The 16,043-nt window shown below is 42.0% G+C and overlaps 1 protein-coding gene across 2 annotated transcripts; it reads right to left on the reverse strand.

Moving 5' to 3' along the window:
- Positions 1-567: 567 nt before the first annotated feature.
- Positions 568-7,084, reverse strand: LOC129837270 (metastasis-associated in colon cancer protein 1-like). 2 transcript variants are annotated; one of them, XM_055903295.1, is made up of 5 exons: positions 6,912-7,084; positions 5,479-5,604; positions 3,018-5,071; positions 2,667-2,855; positions 568-2,374 (listed from the first exon to the last, which is right to left on the reverse strand). In XM_055903295.1, the coding sequence occupies exons 2-5, from the start codon at positions 5,594-5,596 to the stop codon at positions 2,171-2,173; spliced, it is 2,565 nt and encodes an 854-aa protein (XP_055759270.1). In that variant the 5' UTR covers positions 5,597-5,604; positions 6,912-7,084; the 3' UTR covers positions 568-2,170. The 2 variants fall into 2 exon arrangements, with proteins under 2 accessions (XP_055759270.1, XP_055759269.1); XM_055903294.1 differs by lacking the exon at positions 6,912-7,084 and having other exon boundaries at positions 5,479-5,614.
- Between the last annotated feature and the right edge of the window lie 8,959 nt (positions 7,085-16,043).

Below are 16,043 nucleotides of genomic sequence, written 5' to 3' on the forward strand. Positions count from 1 at the left end.
GTTGCCAACGCCAACAGATAAAGACTAAAGACCATACAATGCAACTCTCAGTTGAAACCAGCTTAAATAAACAGAGGAGAGAAAGTCAAACTAAAAAGGTCAACAAGAGTAAGTCAACAGAAAACACACAGCCAGGAAATTCTAGGACAGGATTCAAGGACAGGATTTAATCATATATAGGGTTCAAGGACAGGATTCAATCATGTATAGGGTTCAAGGACAGGATTTAATCATATATAGGGTTCAAGGACAGGATTCAATCATATATAGGGTTCAAGGACAGGATTCAATCATATATAGGGTTCAAGGACAGGATTCAATCATGTATAGGGTTCAAGGACAGGATTCAATCATGTATAGGGTTCAAGGACAGGATTAAATCATATATAGGGTTCAAGGACAGAATTCAATCATTTATAGGGTTCAAGGACAGGATTCAATCATATATAGGGTTCAAGGACAGGATTCAATCATATATAGGGTTCAAGGACAGGATTCAATCATATATAGGGTTCAAGGACAAGATTCAATCATATATAGGGTTCAAGGACAGGAGTCAATCATATATAGGGTTCAAGGACAGGATTTAATCATATATAGGGTTCAAGGACAGGATTCATTCATATATAGGGTTCAAGGACAGGATTCAATCATATATAGGGTTCAAGGACAGGATTCATTGCTGATAAATTGGGGAGTTAGGACTGGGAATTTCAGATTAATTTCAGTTTCAGGTCTTTTAAATGAAGGGTTTCCTCTGTGGATACAATCTGGCTGTACAGAGAATGTGATCTATGTAATTAAAGCGTTATTGCCTTGGTAAATCAAATCGTTTCAATCATCCCCCTCTATGAACAGACGTCAGTATTAGGGTCAATGCAGTCCCTGACGGAAGCCAAATATTCTCCTTTATCTTTAACTGAACAGATGTGACATGCTAGAGACCAAAGTGAACCGCATGACACATTATTACACTACCCACAATGCAAGACACAGACCCTTACTGCTCACTATCCCTGCTACTCTTATAAGACATGTGATTCACAACCTGGGGATGAACCTGAACTTAAATAATGGGTCTTCTTCTCAATGAACTACTTTAGTTGACAATTCATTGAAAATAGATATATATTACTTGTCTGTCAAAAATGTAAGTAATATTTATTCATACGTCATACACACCAGGTCATCATTTCAGTTATAAATCTTCATTGTGAAATATTATATTTCAGATAAATCACAAAAAGGTTGTTTTACATTATATTACATATTTAAAATATATTTGAACATATTATGCTATTTTCCAGTAGACAACACTAAATGCACTGAAAAAGGTGCCAATGGATGGGCTTAATACACTGAGTTAAAAAGTATCAATCTAAATAGTGAGGACTGGATTTGGCAGATAAAACAAATGTAATCCCTTCCAACCTCAATCAAAATTAGCGTAAATACAGCCTCTAAAATAAATGTCAAATATAATGAAAAACCAGGGGGATTTCATGTAACATTGTAACATATAAAATAAAGGTATAAAACCGTGTGACAACTGGAAGCGCTAACTGGAAGCGCTAACTCTACTGTATGTTGCCTTACTATTAATGTCAAATCAAAACAAGGGCTATCACATAGTGTCAAACAGAAAACCCCAAAGTAACAGACCTCAATATAGTTTCTGCTGTTTTGTCTTAAGAAATGATGTCAAAGGAAGCAGATATCTGTTAGACAAATTATCAAAACGAATCCTTTATAAAAACTCATGTAAAGACAGATATGGTTAATATGGCTGAGATATACGTTCGTTTGCATCCTGTGTAACAGAATCCGTCCATACACTGGTTCTGGCTTTGTATGAACAAAATCTAGCAATATAGTTTAAGTATCTGGCCACAATGAAAAATTACGACATGAACTGAACTCTAAGAAGAAACTCTGACAAGTGGGCAAAGACACGGCACAATACAAGAACAAGAACAAACATTGACTTCATCTTCGCCTCACCCTCTGCATCGTAACAAGGACCTCCATATTCAAAGATAGTGGGAACTGCACAGTAAGCTTTATCAAAGGGCCTCTGTGGCCTCAGTTCTACAGTTCTTACCCATTTGAGCGCTCCAGCGTGCTCATTCTTCTCCTCAGTGGGGTTCTATGGTTCTATGGTTCTATGGTTCTATGGTTTGGGGAAGGCCGAGACCCTGAGGATCTCCAGACAGTTGACTGCGATTAGCGCCCCGGTCAGCTGCCTCCACTGTCTGGTGATTGGGCTCTTCATCTTGTCCAGGGCCAGGTGGAGGTCCTGGATCATGTCCTGGAAGCCCTCCCCGTACAGCTGGCTCCATGAGTACAGGAAGTCATAGGCAGGTTTCCACATAGACTACAATAGAGAGAGGAGGATCCACAAGTTCAGTTCAGTTTATAGTTGATAGTTCGGGAATCTATCAAATCAGAGTTGATTCGTCATATGCACAGGATACAGCAGGGTGTAAACGGTACAATGAAAGCAGTGGAAATAAATCTATAGCCCATCTATAATGGACTATACAAATAAAAGTATTGGTACAGACTTCCTAATCCTTGTCTGTTGATCCAATGAGATCATGAAGGGGTGATCTCCTAAGAACAACATATTTTGCTAAATACAACAAATCAAAGTCAAATTAACTAACCACAGCGCTAACTTCTCCACTCTTCCCCCGGTGAGGTGCCTCGTAAGCAGCGATCTGAGCACTGGAGAGTTTCCCCAGCCTCTCAGCGAGCTCCCTCCACCTGATACCCAGCTCCACCGCCGTGGACAGGATGACCATGTTCTGGATCAGATGGGCCACTAGAGCCTGAGAGTCCATCTTCAACAGACCCTAGGATGGAAAAAGCAACATACAAAACACTTACTTGAAATGCAATTAATGAAGCGCATTTGGAAAAGAGAAAAAGTAATTCAAAACAAAGGTCAAGCTGGTTTGAAGATTCTTCTCAAACCTGAGACCTATCAAACATGCCCCGTCCTTTTCTACACTTACGATCATGAGCTTGTGCTGGAACTTCTTCTTGCTGTTCTCGGTGTGGCAGTCCTCCTTCAGTTTCTCCAGCACGCAGGCCACCTTCTCAGCCTCTGTTTCAGCATGTCTCCGTGTGATAGCGTTGAGCGACAAGCTCGAGTAGCCCAGGGCATCAGCGAAGCCCCTCCAGCTGGGGATGTGTTCGGTCACCAGTGTCTGGATGTCTGAGTAGATGTAGGTGAGCTTCTTGAACGGCAGTGCCATGTTGTCCAAGAGGGTCTCGGTGGTGAAGTCAGTGCCGTTGAAGTCAATCACTTGGTCTCGGGTGATGAGTTTGACGTTCTTGCAATGGACCAGGCCGGTCCTGCCTCGGAGGAAGCCGATGTACCACTCCTTGACTTTGGACTGGCCCACCGACCTCACGGTCTCTCTGGAGAGGAGAGCCACGGTGTCGCCCTTGAAGTACTCCAGGAGGTACTCCACTCGCGGTTGACGGAGCACTGACTTCAGTGCCACCCCGTAACACTGCACCTTCACAGGTCTGGTCCCGAATTTGGGGAACTCTGGGACGGATTCCTCCGGTATAGCTAGCGATTGACAAATTTTGTTTCGCATGGGACCTCGCTTTTCAGAGCGAATAGGTGCCGCTGCAGGGGAAGACACCTGGAACTCTGCTACAGTGACACTGTTTGAATCCCTCACCTGGAGGTGTAGTTTAAAGGAATCCATCTCCCCATTGCCCATCTTGGCCAGCTCAAGAGGCAGGTGAATGACTTTACCCAGTTTGAGTAGCCCTTGTCTCACCTCTTTCCTTTTATCCTGGGCTTTGACTTCGAACTTTGACGCTATGACGGAAGTCGAGATGTGTAGGTCATTCAGTCTCTCTGGGCTAAACTGGTGCTTCTCCCAGAGCTGTAGCACCAGAGGGGGCAAGTTTCTGCTGCCTCTGTGGATATCTGAGAACGGAAGCCTCGGTGGAACATTATCGTGGCAAGAGACGACCACGACCACTTTGAAAGACGGATGGATATACTTTGGGCCATAAACGGCGACGGTAACTTGACGATCCAGGTAATCCCAAACGGATGTAGCAGGGGGCTGGATAACCGAGGCCTCTGCGGCTACAATAACATAGAAATTAGACTTTAAGTCTTGAAGATTCATCTGCATGATGTTCTTGTAAATGTAACAGTCCTTGACTTTCTGATAAGGTCCCTCTCTCTTGTTGGACACTAGGCCAACAAATGTGGTCATGACCTGACTTATCGGATCCTTCTTGACCTCCGCGACCATTTTCATTTCCAGCGAGATGGATTCCTTTCCGCTCGTGTTGCTGAGACTCACCTCCAGGAGCGGACTCACGGTTGTCATGTAGTTGTTGTTCAGCCCGTGAGGGGGCTCCAGGATGGCTTTCAGTGCAACCTCCTGAACCTCCCCAGCAGGAACAAGGCCCTCTGGGATATGGACGGTAATATCCGAGTCTGGTAACTGTAGTGACCCTCCGCTGTGACCTATCTTGCAGACTATCTGAGAGTTGGTGGCTTGGGTCTGGGCCCATCCAGGACTCTGACTCATTAGGCCTAGGTCAAGACATGACCTCGCTAGCTGCCTGTGACTTAACCAGGCCATTTTGTAAGCCTCCCGGTCATTTTTCAACCACTCAAAATCTGCATTCAGAAATGGGCCTGCTGACAATTTGAGGCTGTTTTGCCTTTTCGGTTCCTTTCTCTCCAGGTCGTCGAGAATATCCGAGGCACTCTTCCATCTCCCTGATTGTCTTATGCTCTTTCGCTTGGTATCCGCAAAATGGACGAAGTTTGTTTCGTCCGAAGATGTGCTACTGGCGTCAAAGTTCTCACTGTCAAACAGAGTCGAAAGTTCATCTTTCTGTATTGATAGATCAGCGTTCGTTAACGTTTTGTCATTGTTTGTGTGTAAAATGTCATCCAAAAACGGATTGGATATAGACAGTTTGTTCCAGAATGGATTTGTGGTTTGACTTCCATGTTTGACCTCCGGCTGCAACACAGGCCACTCAGAATGTTTTGTCACTTGATTTATTATGTAACTACTCCCTGTGAAAATACAAAATATCTGTGTCAAATCAAAGCCTTACCTACTAATATAAAACATACATATGAGAACATGGTAAAATCACACAGAATTGTTGCTCTTTAAACAGGCATTATTCCAAATGAGGGTACCACTCAAAGGAGCTACTGTACAATACACATAATGCAATCCTATATTTGAAATAGTTTCATAACCAGGGTTGCAAAAATCTAGTAACTTTCCCAAGACTACCAGGTTTTCCAAAAATCCCGGTTGGAGGTTTCTGGATTTCCTGCTTATTCCCTCATGATTCCGTGAATCTTCCAACTGGGATCTCTGGAAAAGCTGGGAAAGTTCCCCGATTTTTGGAAACCTATTAATGACATCTAGTTCAAAGACAATATATTTCATAAACGTTAGAGTAGGCTACCATTTAAATTGTTGATGTTCACCGTTCCAGTGTCGTCTAGATCAATCAACGTCCCCTCAGATTTGCTCCTAATGAGACTTCCTTGGCGAAGAAATGACTTTGCTCTGACAGCTGCCATCTTTACATCTGTAAACATTAAGATTCATAAATGACATACACAATTACTACACCTAAAATTGCAATCAGTTCGCATAATAATATAGAGTACACAGTTTAACCTATTTAATATTTTGCCGAATTCGGAGGGTTGCCGTGGCTCGAATTCGGGTCCAGCGGATGTCAAGCCAAGACCTTAACCGTTATGTTAAGAGGTCCGAACCACTTGACAAGTTCGCTAGGTGTCGAGTTTAGGTCGCTAAAATATATAGGCCAATGTCGTACAATGTTATATGTTTTCTACCCTAGCTGTTTATTCTATAAAGCGTGGCTACAAACATGATAGTTTAAGAATATGGATAAAGTAGCCTACAGCGGAATCTAAAAAAAAGCCTATGGAAACACAGAGAAACAACACATCTAGATAGGCCTACAGTTTCTTTCGTTTACCAAAAGTTGTTTTGTGGTGCCGTAGTAGGGCTCGCCGATTTCTCGAATTAATATTTTTAGGCCATATTGCCCAGCCCTATGCCATTGTTAGTCCATTTCCTCCACACTGGTTCACACCTGAGATTGTTTACCTGAGGCTACCTTTGGGATTAGTTTGAGGTAACCTATTTTACAGAGCATAAAGCATGAACTCATTCAGACTGTAATTTGTTTGCGTAAAGGGAGACTTCTTATCATTCATGTATAGCCTATGTTGCTGTCGCAGTGAGTCAGTAATAATTAATTTGGGTTGTACACGAGTGCACACAAACAGGTTGCTCTTGTCTGAGATTCAACAATCAGTTATTCCGCAAAACCGATTCTTGAATGTGTGGGTGGGTGGGTAGCCAATCCTCCTGTCGAATTTCACCTTCGCGTTATCTCTAAATACAGAAGCCTAGTTCAGGCGCACCTGTTGGATAGCCTACCTTATCGCTGAGAAAATATATAGAGACGGAGCTAGCTGTAAATAAACCATCATCATCAAAATTTGGCTACATACAGTATGACTACTGTAATAGTTGTTTTTTCACATGTAGAAATTCTGCTCCGCCGTCTATGCCAGATTGACAAAAATACCGTTTCCGCAGTCAACAGGTGTATTTCAAACGCTCGCTTGTGCGCTTCAACTACTGTAAACCAGTGGCTATGTAGTTGTGTATGATAAAATATATATAATAATAAATATATATATAGCCTAGATGTCAAACTTTCAAACACAAGATAGACCTACCTGTACTATGTTCATACACATGTTATGATTCTGTTCGGCTACTAGATTTGCACACTTGCCTACAATTTCCAACGTCGGTAGAAACAGCAGAAATATTGTAACAATATTTACTTACTATGTCTCGCCAAACGGTGTATCAGAGATGTCGGGGAATCTCACTTTTGATCCATGGTAATAAGGTTTCCATCATAGCCTTATTTAGATACTAACTTTTTTTTAGGAAGCGAGTCCGATCTTGTCTGAGTCAAATCCGATCTTTACACCTTCACGCCACAACTCTCGCCGTCTGTTTGCTTTGAAACTACAAGCACTCCGGGACTAGTAGTTCAAAACAATGAGGCTACTCTTGAAAAGAGGTGGTTTTTTATTATAAAACTACAATATCCCTAATGCAATCCTGTATTTACGCAAAGAGTGTTGTAAAATGAAATGTAAAAAAAAATGTAATAAAATGTGAAACTCAGCAGAAACTAGGTAGTTTCAGTGTTCTGTCATTACGGTAGATATACTTTTTTTCTCCCGCGGATGCAATTATGTGAAGGCCAGACATTTTACATTTACATTTTAGTCATTTAGTCACTTATCCAGAGCGACTTACAAAAAAGTGCATACATTTTATTACATTTTTTTTTACATTTCATTTTACATACTGAGACAAGGATATCCCTACCGGCCAAACCCTCCCTAACCCGGACGACGCTATGCCAATTGTGCGTCGCCCCACGGACCTCCCGGTTGCGGCCGGCTGCAACAGAGCCTGGGCGCAAACCCAGCCCAGCCTGGGCGCGAACCCAGAGACTCTGGTGGCCCAGAGACTCTGGTGGCGCAGCTAGCACTGCGATGCAGTGCCCTAGACCACTGCGCCACCCGGGAGATCGTTCAAGACAGTTCAATTACAAAATTGGCTCATCATGCATAATCATTTAAGCTATTATAAATGATGGGTCATAATAACAGATGTATAAGCTATTTACTAATTGCTTTAAACAAAGATTTTTGATTAGAAGTTATATGTTGTGTTACTCAATTAGTGCATTTAGTGTATTGCTTGAAAGGTTTGTTATCACTTGTAGCCTAATATGGCCTAGATAGCCTACATTTAATATACAGTACCAGTCAAAAGTTTGGACACACCTACTCACTCAAGGGTTTTTCTTGATTTTTACTATTTTCTACATTGTAGATTAATTGTAGATTAATAGTGAAGACATCAAAACTATGAAATAACACATATGGAATCATGTAGTAACCCAAAAAGTGTTAAACAAATCAAAATATATTTTATATTTGAGATTCTTCAAATAGCCTTGAAGACAGCTGTGCACACTCTTGGCATTCTCTCACCCAGCGTCATGATGTAGTAACCTGGAATGCATTTCAATTAACAGATGTACCTTGTTAAAAGTTAATTTGTGGAATTTCTTTCCTTCTTAATGCATTTGAGCCAATCAGTTGTGTTGTGACAAGGTAGGGGTGGTATATATAAGACAGCCCTATATGGTAAAATACCAAATCCATATGATTGCAAGAACATCTCAAATTAGCAAAGAGAAACCAAAAAAGTATTTTAGATTCTTCAAAGTAGCCATCCTTTGTATTGATGACAGCTTTGCACACTCTTGGCATCCTCTCAACCAAGTTCACCTGGAATGTTTTTCCAACAGTCTTCATTTTCATTTTAGTCATTTAGCAAACGCTCTTATCCAGAGCGACTTACAGTAGAGTGCATACATTTTATTACATTTTTACATACTGAGACAAGGATATCCCTACCGGCCAAACCCTCCCTAACCCGGACGACACTATGCCAATTGTGCGTCGCCCCACGGACCTCCCGGTTGCGGCCGGCTGCGACAGAGCCTGGGCGCGAACCCAGAGACTCTGGTGGCGCAGCTAGCACTGGGATGCAGTGCCCTAGACCACTGCGCCACCCGGGAGGCCACTCTTGAAGGAGTTCCCACATATGCTGAGCACTTGTTGGCTGCTTTTCCTTCACTCTGCAGTCCAACTCATCCCAAACCATCTCAAGTGTGTTGAAGTCAGGTGATTGTGGAGGCCAGGTCATCTGATGCATCACTCCATCACTCTCCTTCTTGGTCAAATAGCCCTTACACAGCCTGGAGGTGTGTTGGGTCATTGTCCTGTTGAAAAACAAATGATAGTCCCACTTAGCACAATCCAGATGGGATGGAGTATCGCTGCAGAATGCTGTGGTAGCCATGCTGGTTAAGTGTGCCTTGAATTCTAAATAAATCACAGACAGTGTCACCAGCAAAGCACCCCCACACCATCACACCTCCTCCTCCATGCTTCACGGTCGTAACCACATATGCGATGTCACCCGTTCACCTACTCTGCGTCTCACAAAGACACAGCGGTTGGAACCAAAAATCTCAAATTTGGACTCATCAGACCAAACCACAGATTTGCACCGGACTAATGTCCATTGCTCATGTTTCTTGACCCAAGTAAGTCTCTTCTTCTTATTGGTGTCCTTTAGAATTGGTTACTTTGCAGCAATTTGACCATGAAGGCTTGATTCACTCAGTCTCCTCTGAAAAGTTGATGTTGAGATGTGTCTGTTACTTGAACTCTGTGAAGCATTTATTTGGGCTGCAATTTCTGATGCTGGTAACTCTAATCTACTTATCCTCTGCAGCAGAGGTAACTCTGGGTATTCCTTTCCTGCGGCGGTCCTCATTAGAGCCAGTTTCATCATAGTGCTTGATGGTTTTTGCGACTGCCCTTGAAGAAACTTTAAAGGTTCTTGAAATTTTCCGCATTGACTTACCTTCATGTCTTAAAGTAATGAGGGACTGTCAGTTTTCTTTGCTTATTTGAGCTGTTCTTGCCATAATATGGACTTGGTCTTTTACCAAATAGGGCCATCTTCTGTATACCACCCTTACCTTGTCACAACACAACGGATTGCCTCAAACGCATTGAGAAGGAAATAAATTCCACAAATGAACCTTTAACAAAGCACACCCGTTAAATGAAATGCATTCCAGGTGACTACCTCATGAAGCTGGTTGAGAGAATGCCAAGAGTGTGCAAAGCTGTCATCAAGGCAAAGGGTGGCTACTTTAAAGAATCTCAAATATAAAATATATGTTGATTTGTTTAGCACTTTTTTGGTTACAACATGATTCCATATGTGTTATTTCATAGTTTTGATGTCTTTACTATTATTCCACAATGTAGAAAAGAGTCAAAATAAAGAAAAACCCTTGAATGAGTTGGTGTGTCCAAACTTTTGACTGGTACTGTTTGTGAATAACATTGTGATCCTCTCTCAGTATAAACGTGGGTGTTTCTTGCAGCCAATTACTTTATGCACATCATATGTTTGTGGTGTTGAGTTTGCACTCATATATCTTGTCTAAACTCAATATCCAAACCCAATGTCCAAACTCAATGAAAAGTTGAAGTGGCTGAATTGTGTCCAGAACCACTTTTATTGTGGCCAGAGCTGGTGTGGTGTCGTGTTGGCCTTGGCCTCTGAAAGTAGCTGGTGTTGGAGGAATGCGACTAAGCGCTCCTGAGTAGACTATGAATGTTAATTTTTTATGGGGAAAAGACGGTCATGCAGCACCTATTTAAAACTCTGGGTAACACATACAATTATTGTGAAAGGCAAAATGCAAATAAAACTTCACTGACAGATTAAGGTTATGCCCTTTTGGTGCTCAACCCTCAAATTAATGCTTTTTTAAATAAAACATGATTGATAAAATATTTCCGTATTGTACATATCATACCCCTGAAACTGGTACTGTAGTAGTCGGTGCTTAGGACAACTCTACTGACAATGACGTGAAAGAAATGAGACAGATATGCCTCCTACTGGTCATCCTTAAACAAACTCGTGTCACAATGCTGGTTAGATACTATGCTGTTGAGAAGTTGACTAAAGTCTGCTCTCTAGTGGTGCTCTTAAAGTGTTGTTGTGCCAGGATAAACATTTACTAGATGACTGACTGTACATTGAGTGAAAGCGTCTTTCCCCATCATATAGAGCCTTGCTACTCAAAAATGAGCCATGGACATCATCATAAGGCCCGTTTATACCTGCCACTAACATGCATCCTTTGTTCCAATCATGTCCTAGTCTTATCCGTTTACACGAATAAGATCTTATCTAAATCAGTTCATAAGGCATCTTTTAATCATCTACACCTGTCTAAAAATGTGGCCACAATCAGAATGTGGACAAGATCAGGACAAAGTACGCATGCTAGAACCAGGTATAAACGGGGCTAGAGTCTCTGTGGAAAGTAGCAACATGTATATCACTTTGTATTTAAGGGATAGTTCACCCAAATTCTAACATTCGTTAGATCAGTGGTTCCCAACCAGGGGTACTAGGACCGCTACGGGTACTTGACCTACACACAGAGGGTACTTGAGAAGACTCATGAGACCATAGGCCTACTGGTAAAATGCACATGAGAGGCTCCTTCAGGGGCACTCCGGGCAGAGCAAAATTAAATTGGTGGTACAGTAACCAAAAAAGGTTGGGAACCACTGAATGTCATCTATGAGCCAGAAGAGACTGTATTCAACAGTTCAAATATTTTATTACTGTTAACTTTGGGGCAGCAGCATGTTCGAATTGCATGAAGATAGTTTACCCAGATGTTTTAATGTAACCTTTTTTTTATTTAACCTTTATTTAACTGGGCAAGTCAGTTGAGAACAAATTCTTATTTACAATGACGGCCTACCCCAGCCAAACCCGGACGACACTGGGCCAATTGTGCACCGCCCGATGGGACTCCCAATCAGGGACAATTGTGATACAGCCTGGATTCGAACCAGGGGGTCTGTAGTGACGCCTCTAGCACTGAGATGCAGTGCCTTAGACCGCTGCGAACTTCAGACCAGCAACATGTATGAATTGCATGGCCAAACCAGCTAGGAAGGAGAGAAGTACAGTACCAGTCAAGAGTTTGGACACACCTACTCATTTAAGGGCTTTTCTTTATTTTTTATATTTTTGACAATGTAGAATAATAGTGAAGACATCAAAACTATGACATAACACATATGTAATCATGTAATAACCAAAAAAGTCTTCAAAGTAGCCACCCTTTGCCTTGATAACAGCTTTGCACACTCTTGGCATTCTCTCAACCAGCTTCACCTGGAATGATTTTCCAACGGTCTTGGAGGAGTTCCCACATATGCTGAGCACTTGTTGGCTGCTTTTCCTTCACTCTGCAGTCCAACTCATCCCAAACCATCGCAATTGGGTTGAGGTCAGGTGATTGTGGAGTCCAGGTCATTTGATGCAGCACTCCATCACTCTCCTTCTTGGTCAAATAGCCCTTACATAGCCTGGAGGTGTGTTGGGTCAATGTCCTGTTGAAAATCAAATGATAGTCCCACTAAGCGCAAACCAGATGGGATGGCATATCACTGCATAATACTGTGGTAGCCATGCTGGTTAAGTGTGCCTTGAATTCTAAATAAATCACAGACAGTGTCACCAGCAAAGCACCCCCACGCCATTACACCTCCTCCTCCATGCTTCACAGTGGGAACCACATATGCGGATATTATCCGTTCACCTACTCTGCATCTCACAAAGACACAGTTGGAACCAAAAATCTCAAATGTGGACTCATCAGACCAAAGAACAGATTTCCACCGGTCCAATGTCCATTGCTCATGTTTCATGTTTCTTGACAAGCAAGTCTTGTCATGCCCTGAACTGTTTCATCTGTCTTTGTGTTTGTCTCCACCCTCTTCCAGGTGTCGCCCATCTTTCCCATTATCCCTGTGTATTTATACCTGTGTTCTCTGTTTGTCTGTTGCCAGTTTGTTTTGTTCGTAGAACCTGTCAGCATTTGTTTCCCTGTTCCTGCCTGTTTCTTGCTCCTGTTTTGTCTTTCCCTGTTTTTGACCCCTGCCTGTCCTGACCCTGAGACTGCCTGCCGTTCTGGACCCTTACACCCTCTCTGGATTATTGACCACTGTCTGCCCTGACCCTGAGACTGCCTGCCATTCTGGACCCTTACACCCTCTCTGTATTATTGACCCTTGCCTGCCCTGACCCTGAGACTGCCTGCCGTTCTGAACCCTTACACCCTCTCTGTATTTTTGACCCCTGTCTGCCCTGACCCTGAGACTGCCTGCCGTTCTGGACCCTTACACCCTCTCTGGATTATTGACCCTTGCCTGCCCTGACCCTGAGACTGCCTGCCGTTCTGGACCCTTACACCCTCTCTGGATTATTGACCCCTGCCTGCCTTGCCCTGTCGTTTGCATGCCCCTATTTAAGGAATACACTTTTGTTTCTTCAACACTGCCTGCATCTGGGTCATACCTTAAACTTGTCTCGTCTATTTGATGTCCTTTAGTATTGGTTTCTTTGCAGCATGTCACGACTTCCACCGAAGGTGGCTCCTCTCCGTTCGGGCGGCACTCGGCGGTCGTAGTCACCCATCTACTAGCTGCCACCGATTCCTTTTTCTTTTCTGTTAGTTTTGTCTTGATTGTTTTCACCTGTTACTTATTTGTTGTTAATGATGGCCTATTTAAACTTCCAGGGCCCGCCTGCTTTTGTGCGGGCTTATTCTCACTGTCAGTGGTGAAATTGTTTTGCTTATATGTATTTTGCTGTCTGTTATTTTTCCCTGGTTTTGGGGACATACCTGTTTATTGGTCATTTTGCCTGTTTGTTGGCTAGACCCAGCTTAATAAACGTATGCATTGGAAGCATTGCTCTCTGCGCCTGACTCCACACCCACCACTCCTAGATATCCGTGACACAGCACTTCGACCATGAAGGCTTGATTCACGCAGTCAATAAACCTTGAATGAGTAGGTGTCCAAACTTGACTGCTCCTGCACGTGGCTGTAACATGTACGCTAAGAATCGGGAAGCAAGTACAGGTAGTGAATTTAATAAATAACGGAACAAAACACGATTAGTGTAGACATGAAACAGAATCAGAATCAATAACGCCTGGGGAAAGAACCAAAGGGAGTGACAGATATAGGGAAGGTAATCAGGAAGGTGATGGAGTCCAGGTGAGTCTCATGAGGCGCAGGTGCGCGTAACGAAGGTGGCAGGTGTGCGTAATAATGAGTAAACTGGCGATGTCGAGCGCCGGAGAGGGGGAGCGGGAGTAGACGTGACAGTGGCAAGGGGTTAATTAAGCTCTCTCACCTGGTAAAAAAGTGTGTACAGATGTAGAATCTTAATTTTACCTATATTGTCACAGCAAAATAAGGATTTGAACGTTTAGGCCATAAATTTTGAGCAACAAAAGAGTGATCAAATGAAGATCCTACACCTGTAGATTATATCAGTGGGACTGTTTACTTCCAGGGAACCTAGTGGATGCAGGTTCCTGGTGCTTCAAATGCCATAGCAGGTTCATTTAATTACATTTACATTTACATTTTAGATTTAATGTGAAGGAAGTTCATTTACTGTGTGCTATGTTAGGCCTGCACATGTGTAGGCTAGTATTGACTCTCACAATACAGAATGTTCATATTTTAAGCTCTACTGATTCACAAACAATTGATATGCAAACATCATTCATTGTGATATAAAAAGGTATTTTCTTCTTATGCTTTTTCAAATGTTGCATTTGAATGCAATATGAATGCAATATGAACACAGCATCTACTGTCCATAGGCTTCAGTTAAGCCTTAACAATTACATTTTGTCTAGAGTGGGCCAAACAGTTGTTGAGAGAACATAGTTTGCCTGAACCCTTTTTCTAGGTAAAACAGTAGGGTAGTAGTTTATGTAATTCAATCTGGAATGCATGGTTATACAAGCCAGTATGTTCAGAGTTCATACATGTTGAACAACACAGTTCTCCAAATACTCAGACAAACCTGTTTTTTCTAGATAGCATCTCAAACATTGTAGATAGCATCTTCTGCATTCTCGCCATGACCTGTGCATTATTCAAACACACGCACACGGTACACATCAGGTATATCTCAGTGCCGAAACCAGATCATACTGTAGTTCCTCAACAACATGGTGTTAGGAGAGTTCATGTATCTTGAGTAGCACGATCACTAACATGTCATGAAAGTAGTTACGTTTTCCTGAGATTTGCCATTAAGTAGAGGAAAAAAACAGTAAGGAAAATCAGATCAATGTCAGGTTGATTAATCTGACTGGATCACTGGGTCAAGATTGTTAATATTAATACAATTAAACATTAAAATGGTCATTCAAATTAAAGTCTTGGTCCAGATATTATTCTGGACATAAAATAACAAAAAACAAGATTCTTAGGTTGGCATCGTTTTAACCATACGTTTTATTCAGAAAATAAAAACATTGTTGTCTGATGGGAGACTATCTGCTAGTAAGAGTGGTCTTATTCCACTTACAAGGATTATATTTATTCCACTTTTACTGATATGTGACGGGATGAATGTATGAAGTACGACAGCCATTGCCTTTGAGGGGCCAGTGTTTTGGGCAACCATAGTCCTGAAGAAGACCCATAGTGGGGCCAAACATCCTCATAATATTCAGACATTGTATTGATCCTCATAATATTCAGACATTGGTATGATTAGCCTAATATTAAGACATGTTATTGATCATCCTAATATTCAAACATGGCATTGATGGGGCGGCAGGTAGCCTAGTGGTTAGACCGTTGGACTTGTAACCGAAAAGTTGCTAGATCAAATCCCTGAGCTGACAAGCTAAAAATCTATTGTACTGCCCCTGAACAAGGCAGATAAACCCACTGTTCCTAGGCAATCATTGAAAATAAGAATTTGTTCTTAACTGACTAAAGGTTAAAAAAATAAGCAGAATATTCAAACATGTTATTGATTACCCTAATATTCACTTGGCAGGCCCTGGCAAATATATTTTGAATGAATGCGTCATGCCATTAGAACAATGGTACAAATGTGTAAGCTGAATATTCATTAATGAAATAAATAACATTTATAATAATAAGCTTACAATGACAATGACAATCTCTTTTCCTTAGAGATTTCAGGATCCTAGTTGAGGACAATTTCAGGTTAGCACTTGGATGCATTTCAAAGGTTATGAAAGTTGCTTGTCACACCCACAAAAGCAGAACTATGATGCCAACCATATGACTTTGAGGTGTGACAGTGCACCTGTCAGAGGAACTTATCACGTAAATCTGCGCTTGAGTGACTGACTGCCTGCATAGAATGAGTCACTGATCTCATGGTCTGAATAGTTGGTCAATGCTATGGTCAATGCTATGGCCAATG

This window comes from Salvelinus fontinalis, chromosome 38, assembly GCF_029448725.1.
Source record: "Salvelinus fontinalis isolate EN_2023a chromosome 38, ASM2944872v1, whole genome shotgun sequence".
NCBI classification, from domain to species: Eukaryota; Metazoa; Chordata; class Actinopteri; order Salmoniformes; family Salmonidae; genus Salvelinus; species Salvelinus fontinalis.

Excerpts from the sequence above, each read along its gene's own strand:
- LOC129837270 (XM_055903294.1), bottom strand. The coding sequence starts at position 5,614 with ATGTTTACAGATGTAAAGATGGCAGCTGTCAGAGCAAAGTCATTTCTT. Across the intron at positions 5,072-5,478 it reads GAACATCAACAATTTAAATG|GGAGTAGTTACATAATAAAT; the intron begins GTAGCCTACTCT and ends GTATTTTCACAG. Across the intron at positions 2,375-2,666 it reads GTGGAGAAGTTAGCGCTGTG|TCTATGTGGAAACCTGCCTA; the intron begins GTTAGTTAATTT and ends TCTCTATTGTAG.